At 48.3% G+C, this 13,798-nt stretch overlaps 7 protein-coding genes across 7 annotated transcripts; 5 read left to right on the plus strand and 2 right to left on the minus strand.

Moving 5' to 3' along the window:
* Positions 1-205: 205 nt before the first annotated feature.
* Positions 206-1,550, minus strand: I303_103132 (uncharacterized protein; the record flags this gene model as incomplete). The annotated part of the gene is made up of 8 exons (XM_018406476.1): positions 206-294; positions 528-631; positions 688-822; positions 914-996; positions 1,075-1,095; positions 1,195-1,312; positions 1,371-1,402; positions 1,488-1,550. 8 exons carry the CDS (start codon positions 1,548-1,550, stop codon positions 206-208), a joined length of 645 nt encoding a protein of 214 aa, XP_018264970.1.
* A 335-nt stretch (positions 1,551-1,885) lies between these two features.
* I303_103133 (uncharacterized protein) lies at positions 1,886-4,505 on the plus strand (the record flags this gene model as incomplete). Its single annotated transcript, XM_065968704.1, has 5 exons — positions 1,886-2,743; positions 2,856-3,095; positions 3,190-3,516; positions 3,588-4,176; positions 4,219-4,505. The coding sequence occupies 5 exons, from the start codon at positions 1,886-1,888 to the stop codon at positions 4,503-4,505; spliced, it is 2,301 nt and encodes a 766-aa protein (XP_065824776.1).
* A 478-nt stretch (positions 4,506-4,983) lies between these two features.
* Positions 4,984-5,991, minus strand: I303_103134 (60S ribosomal protein eL37; the record flags this gene model as incomplete). The annotated part of the gene is made up of 6 exons (XM_018406478.1): positions 4,984-5,089; positions 5,271-5,349; positions 5,605-5,678; positions 5,766-5,779; positions 5,840-5,902; positions 5,989-5,991. 6 exons carry the CDS (start codon positions 5,989-5,991, stop codon positions 4,984-4,986), a joined length of 339 nt encoding a protein of 112 aa, XP_018264972.1.
* A 465-nt stretch (positions 5,992-6,456) lies between these two features.
* I303_103135 (uncharacterized protein) lies at positions 6,457-7,383 on the plus strand (the record flags this gene model as incomplete). The annotated part of the gene is made up of 2 exons (XM_018406479.1): positions 6,457-6,959; positions 7,086-7,383. 2 exons carry the CDS (start codon positions 6,457-6,459, stop codon positions 7,381-7,383), a joined length of 801 nt encoding a protein of 266 aa, XP_018264973.1.
* A 495-nt stretch (positions 7,384-7,878) lies between these two features.
* I303_103136 (uncharacterized protein) lies at positions 7,879-8,775 on the plus strand (the record flags this gene model as incomplete). Its single annotated transcript, XM_018406480.1, has 6 exons — positions 7,879-7,916; positions 7,992-8,064; positions 8,174-8,245; positions 8,311-8,373; positions 8,515-8,575; positions 8,696-8,775. The coding sequence occupies 6 exons, from the start codon at positions 7,879-7,881 to the stop codon at positions 8,773-8,775; spliced, it is 387 nt and encodes a 128-aa protein (XP_018264974.1).
* Positions 8,776-9,518: 743 nt separating this feature from the next.
* On the plus strand, positions 9,519-10,432 carry I303_103137 (uncharacterized protein; the record flags this gene model as incomplete). Its single annotated transcript, XM_018406481.1, has 6 exons — positions 9,519-9,556; positions 9,627-9,699; positions 9,779-9,868; positions 9,975-10,034; positions 10,117-10,177; positions 10,347-10,432. The coding sequence occupies 6 exons, from the start codon at positions 9,519-9,521 to the stop codon at positions 10,430-10,432; spliced, it is 408 nt and encodes a 135-aa protein (XP_018264975.1).
* Positions 10,433-11,318: 886 nt separating this feature from the next.
* Positions 11,319-13,567, plus strand: I303_103138 (uncharacterized protein; the record flags this gene model as incomplete). The annotated part of the gene is made up of 6 exons (XM_018406482.1): positions 11,319-11,393; positions 11,459-11,552; positions 11,641-11,762; positions 11,821-12,866; positions 12,920-13,109; positions 13,175-13,567. The coding sequence occupies 6 exons, from the start codon at positions 11,319-11,321 to the stop codon at positions 13,565-13,567; spliced, it is 1,920 nt and encodes a 639-aa protein (XP_018264976.1).
* Between the last annotated feature and the right edge of the window lie 231 nt (positions 13,568-13,798).

Consider the following 13,798-nt stretch of genomic DNA (forward strand, 5'->3'; position numbering starts at 1 on the left):
CGATACGAGAACAACAGTATGACACGAAGCAGGGGGGCGAAGGCGAAGAACGTACAATTACATAAATGGCATAAAATTTGTCCCCTCGATACGGATAGGGTTTTGGGTCGAGCAGACAGAAGCTGACAGATGAATCAGAGGATTTCTACACTGCACGAACAGGGCAATGATGACACGACTACACTCGCCGAGCTCCTTGTCGAGTCTAGCCGAGAACATGGGTGTTCTTCTTGCCTTTCTTGGCTTTCTTATTGCTGAAACTTCTCCAATCGGATATACGTTCTTCTCTTCGTTCTGCGAGAACCAAACAAACGAAAAGACAAGTCACGTGTCAGCAGGTTTGCTCACCAAAAAATACAATTAACAATGGGAAAGAGGAAAGAGGTGTTCGATCCATTGATGGCTCTTGCTTTCAGATGATACCTTAATCCCTGTGCGAGTAATATATCGTAAGATACCATCGCCGTATCCCGAAGGACAGGTACAAAGCAATGTTGAGGATATGACAAGAAAAGGTGTCAACTCACCTTCCCATTTAGCTTGATCCTCAACCTTCCTCTTCCTAGCTGCGACTTCAGCTTCTTGTTTCGCTTTTTCGGCACCTTCGTTGGCGTATGTCAACTTTGTTTTCCTATGGAAGACATTCGGTCAGCTGGGATTATTCGACAAAGTGATGGACCAGCTCACCTGCGCCTTGCCAACTCGTCTTCGACCAAGATCTCTCGACCTTTCGCTCGGACTTGCTGTTCTAGCGGAGGTGTGAGGTTTGACAATCTGGGATCATCATCCGGAACATTCGTCGAGTAGCCACTACCAAGTATACTGATAATGAAAATGAGCGAGTCAGCTTCCCGATACTTCACCCTTAGAATACTGGCTGGCCACGGACAATGCGGATGAGACGCGCACTCACGATTTCAGTACTTGTGTGCGGGCGTGAGTCATAATCATGTCAATGTCTTTTCGTTTCGCAGGGTCAGAGAGATGGTCTTCAGCCTGCCATCGTCGCATCGAGTACCTGTCAAGTCAGTTCTTGCTCTCCTTCGACGTGGCCGAGAACGAAAAGGAACTGACCTTTTTAAGATAATCAAATGCCTATGATTGCCACCGCAAACAGGGGATAACATATGGCATGTCAGCACTGAGTTCCAACATCAAACACGATTATTAGCACTCAATAGAAACTATACTCACCTCCAAACCTTTTTCATGCTTGAACTTATCTGGATGAATCAGTAAAGATTTCTTACGATATTGTTTCTTTATCTCAGCTTCAGTGGCCGTTATGGGTAGATCGAGAATGTCATATGGGCTATCGAAGAACAAATCAGCTAAGTATAATCATCCTGACGATGGTGAAAACGACTTACTTCAATTTGAATGCCTTTATTATCCTTTCCACCTGGATATGTCATTTGAGATTAGCACACGACGCGGAAAAGCAGACACAGCCTAATGGGGGGAAGTCGTCCCAAGGATTTACTCACCTCTAATTCCTTCGCCAGATCGTTCGCATTCTTCTTGAGCACTGAATCTAGGTTGCTTGCCATCTTTTCTGGATGTGGAATCACTACTTTTACCGAATACTATGCCTTAGAGAGAAAGAGATGAAAGAATGGATGGATGGAATGCGGTTGATTGTTGATGGGTTCTGGGCAAGGCCACTCGGGTGGCGTGTCGGAGTAGCTATCGATCTCCGCATTGTGCCGGTCATTACGCGCATGAAAGCAACTTCAACTCCTCTCCCTCCTCCGCATCGCTCTTTACTTACATACACAATCATACTTTCGCCATCAAGTTTCGCCTCCCAGTCGATTCATATCAGCGCCATTGTCCAAGGCGCTCAATCCTGTTCGATACGCAGCGAAATAGACTAGCTGTCACGATGTCCGAAGCTGCTTTATTCCTCCGAAAGCGAAAAGACAAGGACCGACGATCCAGAGTACCCTCTCGTCCTGTAGGTGGACCGTCGGGTTCGACCAACAACAATGTCGGCTCATCTTCTCGTCCCAACGGCATCGCCTCATCATCATCTGCGGCTCCTGCTGTGAAGGCTGAGCCAGGTAACGGATCGAGTAACAGCGCCAATGGGAAGAACGCAAATATTACGGAGATCAAGATCTTCTCTTCTGGACCCGACAATGGCCGCCGATTTAACTTTATGCGACTTACTCATGAAAAAGATATCGATCCTGCTCAAATATCGAAGAAGATACTTCTCAATCGGAAGAAGCCTGGGCCCAGGGAACCTTCGAAATACGCCATGGATAGTACCGGGAAGATAGTGGGCAAATTCGTCTATGACAACGAGGGTAAATTAGTACTCGATGCAGAGGGGAAACCTGTGATAGAGCGTCGACCGGAGGTGGAAGGTATGGATATGTCCCTCGTTGGACAAGCGCCTGAAGGCTCGGAAGATCCCCAGAGCAAAGTAGGCAAAGCGCCAGGGAAAAGAAAGATGAAGAAAGGGACGAAAGAGGTGTTCCATCAGGATATCGAAGTCATGCGCCTGAGAAGGGAAGAAGCTTCTCCTTGGGTCATGGAAAGCGATAAACCGAAAGAAAAACCGACGATACCGGAGTACTGGGTCGGTAGAATGCAAGAGCCATCAGCGCTGCCAACGGTCTTGCTGGTAAATGATGGAACAACGGAAGGGTTCGAGATGGTCCCGCTGGGAAGAACTTATAAGTTTGTGCCGGATAGACCATTCAAAGTGCTAGACTCGGATGCAGCGAACAAGATGGTATGTTCCTGTCCCGATGTTTCTTTCTCTCCTTTCGTGTCGACCCGGGACTGGACGGTCAGAGAGAGGCTCTTCGAAGAGAAAATTCGGCTGATCTCGTTGGCATTTTTAGTTTGAGCATCAAGCGAAACATAAAATACATGATAGATGGGCTCTTCGACCGGAAGGAGCGAACAATATAGTGACCCCGGAACATATTGTGACTGGGGTAAAAGCTGAGAGAGATATGGAAGACCGGGTGAGAAGGATGGAGATCAGGATGAATCAGCATAATGGGGTAGCGGTAGACCGGAAGCCTAAGATAGAGAGATTCGACGACGATTATGTCAAAGAGGGCCGGCGGCCGGAGCGAGTAAGTGTTAGCTTTTTAAACCTTTCAAGTCGCTATGTGTGCGATTCTGTCTCAATCGTAGGTGACTGGTTTGCTTACCTGACCTGTATATCAGGGGCTTGAAGGTGGTATCGATGAAGAACTGGATTTCGACGAGACAGAGCATTTCCAGGATGATGACGATGTCAATACGTTCTACCGGAATGCAGATGAGGAAGACCAAGCTAGAGAAGCGGAAGAGACCCAGAAGAAAGAATACAGACTGGCGAACGCCAATGTCGGCGACAAGCCGCAAATAGCGGAAGAAGACGGTGAAGATGATGACGACTTGTTTGGGGAAAAGAAGAAGTATAGCGACGAGGGCAAAAAGCTGAAGCGAATAATGAAGAAGCGTCAGGAGGACGGAGAGGAAGAGGATATGTTTTCTGATGATGATGATACCGTTAGTCGCTCTTCATTGCCCGATCATTTCTATTGAGCTTTTTCTGATTGAGTGATTCTGATCCGATGTAGGACGAAACGGACACCGAGAGTGTCAGTAGTAAGACCTCTCCAAAGAAGGAGCAAGAAAAGGACAAAGATGGGAAAGCGACGGACAATCAAGATCCGGAATCTCGACCGCCTTCTCGGGGACCAGGGTCAAGAGGGACATCATCGCCGACAGGCAAGAGACCGAATGTCTCTGTATCTGGGAAAGCATCGACCGCTCCACCTGGCTCAGGCGCAGCTTTACTTGCTCAACGAGCTGCGTCTCGTGGTGCCTCTCCGCGACCACCAGGCGGAGCCAGAGCTGGGAGTCCGTTATCTGGCAGAGCATCTAGTCCCGAGAATATCAGTGGAAGAGCGACTTCCCCCGTGATGCGAGGAACTTCACCTATACCTCCTTCAAGGGGTCATTCGCCAGCTCCTGCACCTGCAAGAGGTTCAAGTCCAGTCTCAGGTGCGCCTTCTCGAGAGGCGTCCCCTGCTCCTGGTGGAATTTCTTCAAGGGGAACGGGCAAGGAAAAACGAAAGACCGATTCAGAATCACCAGGTCCAGGCCCAGGTCCAGGCGCGAATTCATCTCCGAGCGGGAAGAGGAAGAACTCACCGGCAGAAGCAGGTGGGAGTGGAAGTGGGAGTGCCGGAGCAGGGGCAGGGACAGGGCCGAGACCGGGCAAAAAATCGAAGAAAGGTTCGAATACACCTACGCCTGGTCCGGAAGATGTACCCTCCTTCGAGGGTATGATCACGAAGCAAGAGGTGCTTGATTGGTTCAGATCGCTGAAGAAGGAGAGTGTGCCGATGAGCGAGGCGATCAGCGCGTTTAGGAATAGGATTATGAATGCTGGTAAGAATAGGGAAGCAAATCAGAAATTGTTCTTAGGGTGGATGAAGATGTTAGCTGATCAGGAAGAGAAGATGCTGAGGTTGAAAGAGGAGTACAGGTAGAATGCAGATTCTTGTTCTAAGACTGGAGAAGTACTCGTCGAAAAGTTCGACATGTATGCGCTTGCCAAAGACAAGCTCAGTACACGGTTCATCGTATCGTATTTTCTGTTTGGGGGATGATGTATCTCTGTCACACCACAATGCAACTAATTGTATCCTGCTCTTGCCATCGATCTGCGATGACTCAGAAAGCGTTTTGCCGCACTCTCATTGGTCGCGGTTAAACAGAGACCAAGTCGCACGGGCGATCAACCAAGATCGAGGTCTAAAACGCACATGCCAATGGTGCAATTGCAGATCAGTGATAGCAGGCTTGCTCAGCATACCAGTCAATGATGATGCGCCTTAGCGATAAGGTATGCCTGTCCAGCGCATTCAGCTTTTTGGGTATGAATACATGCACACAGCTCCCTGATCATGCCCACTACTGGCTAGCCCAAAAGCCGAATCCCAAAGTATGCTACTGCTATTGGTGCATTTACTCGGAGGTGGCCTTGGTCTTCTTGGGGGCAGCACCACCTTCTCGGAAACCGTTCTTGAATCGTCGGTTGACGTCCTTGAGGTGGGCATGTCGGCCGGTACCGCTGTGTATTCATGAGTTGTATTGGGACATCAAGTTGAACGTCGAGTGACGAAGATCAGGCGAAAGCAAGAAGGTTACACCATGATTAGCCATCGCTCTCTCATCTGATGTGACTAGCATTGCACGACAAGCAACATAGCCAGAAGACAAGGGAGAAGGATGAAGAGATAAAAGACACTCACGTAGTCTTTCTTCGCTTAGCTTTCAAACCCCAGTTGAAGGATCTGAGCTTGGCGGCAGGGTAACCACATTGGGCACAGGCTAAATAGAAAAGCAAAAGGGTTGATGTCAGTCAAAATACGTCTTTGGTGATGAGGACGCTCGACACCGCCAATCCAATCTTCTTGCTGTACAGCCCCTTGATCGCTATTTCGTGTCGCACAGGAAGATTCGGAAATATCCTCCTTCACTCCATTTCTGCACAAACTCCCCTGCTGAAGTCTCCTCCGACAAGTTTGTAATCCGTACAGCTCGATGGAAAACAGGAGACGTTACGACGCGAGACTCGATACCCACTGTGCTTTTGTTTGTGGAAAGACCTGTTACCACATCGTCTACAGAGGGTGTGGGATTTGGAATGTCTTTTACCGCTGTATCGTGGAATATACGCATCAGCCTCGAGTCTCCTTCTTCTTGGTCTTTTCTCAGAGACGAAGCAAGGTGGGACTTCGACTTACAAAGAGGGTGTACCCTGTGAAGTTGAAGAGCGACCAGGTCAAATGAAAAGACCTTCCGTCAGCTACTAGTTTACTAGTTTGGAATTGGATTTTTCGTCCAACCCATGTTGAGAGAAGAATTCTATACGTACTTTACCCTATAAAGACAATCTCATCAGCACTTCTCGTTCCTCTCACTTGCAGAAACCGTTGGTGCAGGGAGGGGAAGGGGAGCATGACATACCATTTTGAATAGACCTTGTTGACTTGATGGTTGAAGAAGAGAAGTAATAGAGGTATTGACAACCGCGTTGAAGATGATGAGCAGCAACAACCAAGCAACTGGTACTGTGGTAGAAGGGAAGCAAGCACACGAGGGAAATTGCAAGCTTGAAAAGTGCAAATTATCACAGTGCCACATCGTAATGCCGACAAGGAGTTTCGTCGGAATTTGGTAAACGGTCAATTGACCAGAAAATTGATAACCGCTGTCTACCCAGCAAATAATGCCACGCTGGGACTGTTGGGGATCATCATAATGCTGGAGACCCCAGATATGTGCATCTCGGCGTATCGTCGCTTTTGTTGACAAGTCGGGTCCGTGCTCATCCGCGTCAACTCCTATCCAATTTCCTGCCTTGGCCAAGCCAAGACCTCTTCACCTCGTTGTGTGATCTCGAGACGAAATCTGTGCGCTCAGCACACTCTCACGATGACCTCCCTCGATCCTAATAAAGCATTATTACCGCCTTTACCGCCTCTGAAATCTTTCTCACTAACGCATATATTGTACGATCCGACACATCCCCTTTCTATCCCTTTGACGCTCTTGTCGCTCTCGCCAATATTCCTCTTCGTATCGTATTTCACTCTGCTCATCTTTAATCGACGTCTGAGCATATTATTCCTCGGACTGGGATCAGTGGGCAACGAAGTACTCTCGTGGATACTGAAGAGGACGCTTAAAGGCGATAGACCATACAAGGGACATGGCGAAATAGGTACGGGATATGGAAATCCGAGTAGTCATTCGCAGGCGGCTGGGTTCTTGGTTGCTTGGGATATAGGATATGCCATGACCCTCTCAATCAGAGCAACAACTACAACACCAACGAGAAAGTCTGATCAAGGTACCTTGGGGATAATACGGAAAGTCAGGAATGGAGTATATGTAGTCGGACTGATCGTCTGGTCCATCGGAGTTTCGTATTCAAGGTATGCAGTGAATTTTGCACTCTGCCAACCCCATCCGCCAACGTTTTTACACGCCAGGTGTATCAGTCTGAGATCAGAGTTGTCAAGCGGTCAGGCTGACTTCGAAACGCATGACTCCCCTCGTAGATGGCATTTGCATTATCACACCCCTACACAAATCATCGCTGGCTATTTAGTGGGGCTCGTAGCAGGATCAATATATTTCTACTTGACCGAATACGTACCGATGCGATATCCCACCTCGATATTAGGTAAGCTCAGGCGGGCAATAGAGAGTATATGGACGGGCTTGGGAGGAGTGGGGGGCTTCGAATTGGGCGACGCGAAGGGTGGGTGGGGCGAAGGGTGGGTGTTTGATGGATCGCTCAAATCGGAGGCGGGGACAGGGTCGGAGAGAAGTGGTGCGAAGAAGAAAATGCGATGAGTCAATGTAATCTGCTTCGTGTCTAATCAATGCATCATGGGTATGAGAGTTAAAACAGGACCAGAACTGACCAGGGAAGACGTCACTGATGGGTCGGTTCCGCTTGTTCCGCTTGAAGACGCGCTAAGCTGGCAGCATCATCTGATTGGACCCTTCTGACGATCAATCATTTAGCTCGCACTGAGCTGACTGCATGACGATGGCCGCGTGCCCGACTTGAGTACCCTTCAGTCCAACACTTCGCTCCGGAGAAAAAACGGACGGGGGCGCCAGATGTGATCTACCTCAAGCGGATGCGAACAACCCAGTCGCCCGTGCGACTACCATACTAGTTGTGTGAATGAATTTATGATTCATCTCACACGACTAATGCTATCTTCTCACAACTATAAGTCGAGCTACATCTCGTCAGCTCACTCAATTCCGCACCTGCATTTGTATTCGTCCTTCGCAATACTACTTACACTTCTCACGCTGGCTGTCCACAAATACAACATGTCTACCACCGCCCAACCTGATTACGCTGCTATCGGGTGAGCCATTGCCATACATAGGTCCGCTTTTGTATAGATCGAGGCCGCTTACATCGATGCCCTTCCACCCATCAGCCAGTCAATCGCCAAGCATATCTTGCTTCTTCAGAAAGAAGGCTTAGTCCAGGACAACAAGACCGACTATTCTGTGAGTTCCCCTTACAACTTCCACACTAATCGAAATGAGCGCACCTCGGATGAAGACGAGATGCTCGTATGATTGTTGACTGACTCAGACGGTCGGACATGGTACGTAGGACATCAAAGGGATTCTCGACGTGTTGACCAAAGAGAAATCCAGCGCCAGCGAAGGAGGCTCGGGTGCAGCAGTGAGCTTCGAATTCCCAATAAGCGTTTGGACGTTTGGAAGGGGAACTGATGCAGTGTTTGACAGGCGCAAGGCGAAGGCCCCCTTCTCGATAACTATAGAAGAGTATCTGATTACTTCAATTTGGGGGTAAGCTAGTGATGACTTATTCCTCTGCTGCATTCAGACACGCCCCTTCTATTTGATACCCTGGTTCTGTTCGGTCAGCTGAGAACGTTCGGTGTGAAGCTGACGAACCCACTCTGATACTCTACTTCTTTGCGGTACTAGGACAAACCTACTATGACTTATGCGCTTCAGAAGGCTATCTCCGGTCTTCCTGTTCTGGACAGTAAGTGGGATCATACCTTCTCGACTTGAGCCTTAAATGCGCGTCTCCGTACTTTATCCTCTGCGACGGCCTCCATAATAATTCAGATCGGCTGAGCTGACCACATTTCATTTGGTCTAGACGCCAACAGTCATATGAACTTGGAGAAACTTGTGGCGGAGTATCTCAAAGAACTTGAGAAATCAGGCAAGGGACCTTAGTCGATGCGTACCAAGTGACGGCTCGGTACAAGGGGTCTGTGATGGTTGGACAAGCACGATCCTGTAGCATGTACCATGTATCAATCGAGGTTGAGATTTTGCGGGGCGAGGGCAGGTGAAGGCACAGCCGAATTGTGCAGTATTTGATGCAGATCAATGAAGGGGCGAGTCAGTTGAGACGTACTTGGTCATAATGCACCGGGCTCCATGATAGCCGAAGCAAGACGGAAGATGATGAGGAGATTGCCACGGCATGAGCCATGCATAGGAAAGCAATCCCATGACTCGCCGTTAGTCTTGGTTCAGGCCGTCTCAGAGATCAGAAGAGATTAGCTGCACGTGCTGTAGAATTGGGTCTACCAAATAGAGAAGCCCAATAAGTAGCGCAGCCGAAAAGAGCGGAAGGACACTTCATTTAATGTAGTGATATAGGATCCGATCGTGATCGCGATGAAGCGAGTGAAAGGGCGCAATGGGATGCGGATTAGCGAATAAGGATCACCTGTCATATGCGTGATGCGCATTGACCACTTCTCATCACATCACAAGACGGAAGGCGTCATTGATCTGGGCAAACGGATAAGTGTGACTGTACAAGATTATAAATAAAAAAACAGCTGCAAGCCCTTTACCTCGATCCATCTATCTATCCAATAAGATATCTCTTTTCATTCTTTCCAGCGCTATTCACTATACCAATCACTTATCTTTGTACCTCAATTGTAAGTCTTGGCTCTGGGACCATGTCTAGGTCAAACAAGCCTGATACCTCTGCCATCGGGTAAGCTGATTCGTCACGATACTTTATCATTGTGCCGTCGAACCTGACTCTGATCAGTTTTACTCGATAGTCAGTCTATCGCCAAACATATCTTGCTCCTCCAGAAAGAAGGATTATCCCAGTCCAAGAAGACCGGTCTCACTGTTAGTACCGCTCATAGGTCCCTCATATGCGCTCTGAGGATATTCACATTATCATCAGTTCTGATTGCTGACAGTCAAGGCTGACATTCTCGTGAGACTCGTGCAAGATCTTCAAGCTCTGATCTATGTCTTGAAAGCAGGAAAATCCCACGGACCAGGTGGTGCAAATGTAAGTTGAGAGAACCACTTGCATATACATTACTCTACTATCGGATGTCTCCTCCTTGTAAAGCTGGCCTTTTTGGTATATGATGTCGACATGGCTCGTTCGATAGGCAGAAGAAGCACCCCTTCTTGATAATTATAGGAAAGTATCCGATTATTTTCAGCTCGAAGTGAGTCTCGGACCAGATCTCATACTTCACCGTGACCCAACCCCACGCCCTCGCTCAAGCTGAGGCTGGGATATTGAAATAGGGCAAACCTACTGTGATGTATGCGCTTGGACAGGCTCTGAGTGCAATTGGCGGAACTCACAGTGAGTTGTCACATGCTCTTTACATTCTGGTGTCACGCATACATTCCTTCACCCTATCGCACCTCTACTCCATCCGTGTATTTCACACGATCAACACCACGCGGAGACAACCTGACGGCTGGCTGATTCCACATTGACATACACTGTTGCGACAACATGGATTATTCAGACGAGGATAGCAAGCTTGCGCAAGAAGAGGCATTGAAAAAAGCAGCTGAGGAGATGGTAAAATCAGGAAAAGCTCCCGGATTTTGATCTACTCATATTTACTACGCGCAATAAGGTTTGAAGAGAAAGCGCCTTTTCTTTTTCTAGCTTCAGTCAGTGGTGACATGCAAGACAGGCTTCAGAATTTACGATTCCAACAGCGCTATTGTTCTTCATTATCTGTGACTTGACCATATTTAAGCATTGGTAACTCTTCTTTCCGTATCTCACAAACGAAACGCTCTGCTCGATATGGGATCAAACGACTTGAAAGGGTACTGGAGCTGGCTCAGCAGATCGTCCTTTGACCATATCGTATCTGATCAGGTCCGAAAGATCGCACGCACGCTCACACGCACGGACGGTCGATCATTTTGATGCCATGACTTGACTCGCCACGCCACACATGTGCACGGTTCTGTTTTCGTTGGACTGCGCTAATTTAGGGTGTATTTTACCGGATTAGGCTATAATGCACTGACGTCATTTAATTCGTGTAAATTAGATTTCTACCCTGGAGTCCGCACCACACACATGACTTGGAGAGTGACCATTTGCCGGTGGCCAGTCTACGTAGATTACTTGCTTGACGTTACTCCCGTCATCATCATCATCCTCATTATCATCACGGTTGTATTCATTCTCATCATCAATCCAAACACCTCTCTCATCTCATCTGCCCTCTTCATTCACATATAGTAGAGGTGGAGATCCGTACATAACCCTTACATCGTGAGTGTCAGATACATTAATTGGCGTGCAGGATATACAGCTTACCCATAACATTCACACGCCTTCTTACCATTACACTTCCTCACTGCCAATCTGCCCTCCCCATCTAACGAAACATCTTGCCGCCCGAAGAGAATATTCAAATCCCCATCAACCAACCTAATCTCTACCGATCAGACAAGCAAGAGGATAACAAGCAAAGATGTCTCACTTCGACACTTTGTCCAGGACTACTTCCAGGACTGCCGGTTCCACGGTTTCTAGAAACCAATCTTTGGTGAGTACCTCTTATGTGGCATCGCACGACGATGAGAGATTGTTCTGATGCGATTGTTACTACAGATCAAGAAGAACACTGCCCCTCATGAGCTCAAGCCTTCCGATATCCTCATCGAGCGATTCACCGCTTGGAAGCAGATCGTGAAGATGCTCATCTGTAAGTCTTTACCCCTTGTGGTATACTCTATCCGCTGACGATGTTTACTTACTCTCGTTCCCTCATTTTTTGCATTGAATGTCCACAGCCTACTTCGAAGGTGTCGCCGATATTGAAGCCAACACTTCCAAGGAACTTACCAAGCTGGGAGCTGTGATCCAAGTGCCCTTCAGACCAGGAAACCAATTCTTGGGTGAAGGGGGTATGCAAGTAAGTACCGATGCACACTCCTATACAGCGACCCGTCAAGCTGATCAGATACCTTCAGGACGTGTTCTACACCATCAGAGACAAGACTCGAGTCATTGCCGATTCCCACTCTTCACTCGCTCGAACCATCGAGTCCTCCATCGTGCAACACTTGCAAAAGCTCCGAGCCGAAATCAAGGCTCACATCAAGAACGTTCAAAACGATACTGGAAAGCTCGCTACCTCCGTAGCTAAGGAGAGAGAATTATCCACTCGAGCTATCGCTGATCTCCAACGAGCTATCGGTGCTGTCAGCCACACTCCCATGCAAGTCTCTGCCAAGGAAGACCCATTCGCTGTCAACCAAGCTGTTCACAAGCAGCTTCAAAAGCAAGTCAACGAGGAGAACTCGCTTCAGAAATCCATCATCATTATGCAACAAAACTCTGCTCACTTCGAGGAAGGTATCGTTCGATCCATCCAATCCGCCTGGGCTACCTTTGACGAATGGCAGACCCGAATGTCCAGCTCTGTCCAAGAGACCTGGAGACACCTCGGAGTCAACATGGCTCAATTGATGCCAGACAGAGAATGGGTCTCATTCGCTGCTCGATCCGATCACTTGCTTGATCCTGAAACTCCTCTTAGAAACCCCGACTTGATCGATTACCCAGGTAAAAACGATCCAGCTGTCACTCCTGTCCACACTGGTCTCCTCGAACGAAAGAAGCGATTCACCAAGACTTACAAGGAGGGATTCTATGTCCTCACTCCTGCCGGTTACTTGCACGAATACGCCTCTTCGGATCCTACCACTGCTACTCACCCTGTCTGGTCATTGTTCTTACCTGCTTGTACTCTTGGTCCTCCTTCATCTGCTACTACTGCCAAATCGCACAAATTCCACATCGAGGGTAGAAAAGACGGTACTTCAGCTTATGGAAAGACTCCCGGTGGTAAAGGTCTATTCAGAGGCTCGGAAACTGCTTTCACTTTCAGAGCTAGATCTCACGAGGAAATGATGGAAGTTTGGAACGATCTTAGAATGCTCGTCGCCAGATACTTGGTTGCTAGTGAACAAATGGAAAGACACGGTGATGTCCAACGAGCTGTTCTCAGCGTTGGGTAAGTTGATGATTACCGGTTCGACGTGGGAATCATGCTGATGTATTTTTCAGATACCGATCTGACGAGGAAGAGGAGGAAGAAGAAGAGGAAGATGACGAAGAGGGCAGCTCTGTCGAAGAGGCTGAAGAGGAAGAGGAGGAAGAAGAACATGCCGCTCATGCCCACGATGAGTCTGAGGAAGTACCAGCTTACTCCTCCGGTGGCGCTGCTCCTCTTGAAGTCGGACCAAATGGTTATGTCGTGAGTGCAAGCGAGTCATGTCATTTTACTCACCACAGGATGCTGACTTATTCTCGTTTCATTAGGTCGATAAGAAAGACAAGTCTGAATTAGGTGCTGAGACTTCTTCCAACGCCGGAACTGGAAAGGGCGTTGAGCGACAATTATCCAGAAAGGAGGAAAAGGCACCAGCAAGAGAGGAGCCTACAACCGGTGAGGCTACTCTCCCTTCTACTGTTCCTCCCTCTTCGGGCGAAGGTGCTCCTGGCTCGGACTCCACATCGGCGGCCAAGCCTGAAGATACCCTGGGCGAAGTCGCCCATGCACCTGCATCTATCACTGGTGCGAGCGATGGGCCGGATGTCGGGCCAACATCACTTGATCCCGAGACTCCACCTACTTCCGACGCGCACAAAGGAGGACTGTTTAGTAAATTCACAGAGAACTTCAGCGGGTCGAAGAAGAAGACGGAGGCCTAGGCTATCACACCGCTCGGATCCATCTTCGCCAACGCATCTTCACACCTTCGCCCTCACCTTCACGGATTTCTCCTGATAATGAATCACTAATACTGATCCATCCTTCCTGCTGTAGCCGACGAGTAAGGAATTGTCTCGAATTTGATATATCATTATATTGCTCAAAATATATGTAAACACGAACAATTGTCGTCACTTCCTGTGGTATGTTACTATTCTTTTCGCGATTGT

The sequence above is a fragment of the Kwoniella dejecticola genome, chromosome 3 (assembly GCF_000512565.2).
Source record: "Kwoniella dejecticola CBS 10117 chromosome 3, complete sequence".
Classification (NCBI taxonomy): domain Eukaryota; kingdom Fungi; phylum Basidiomycota; class Tremellomycetes; order Tremellales; family Cryptococcaceae; genus Kwoniella; species Kwoniella dejecticola.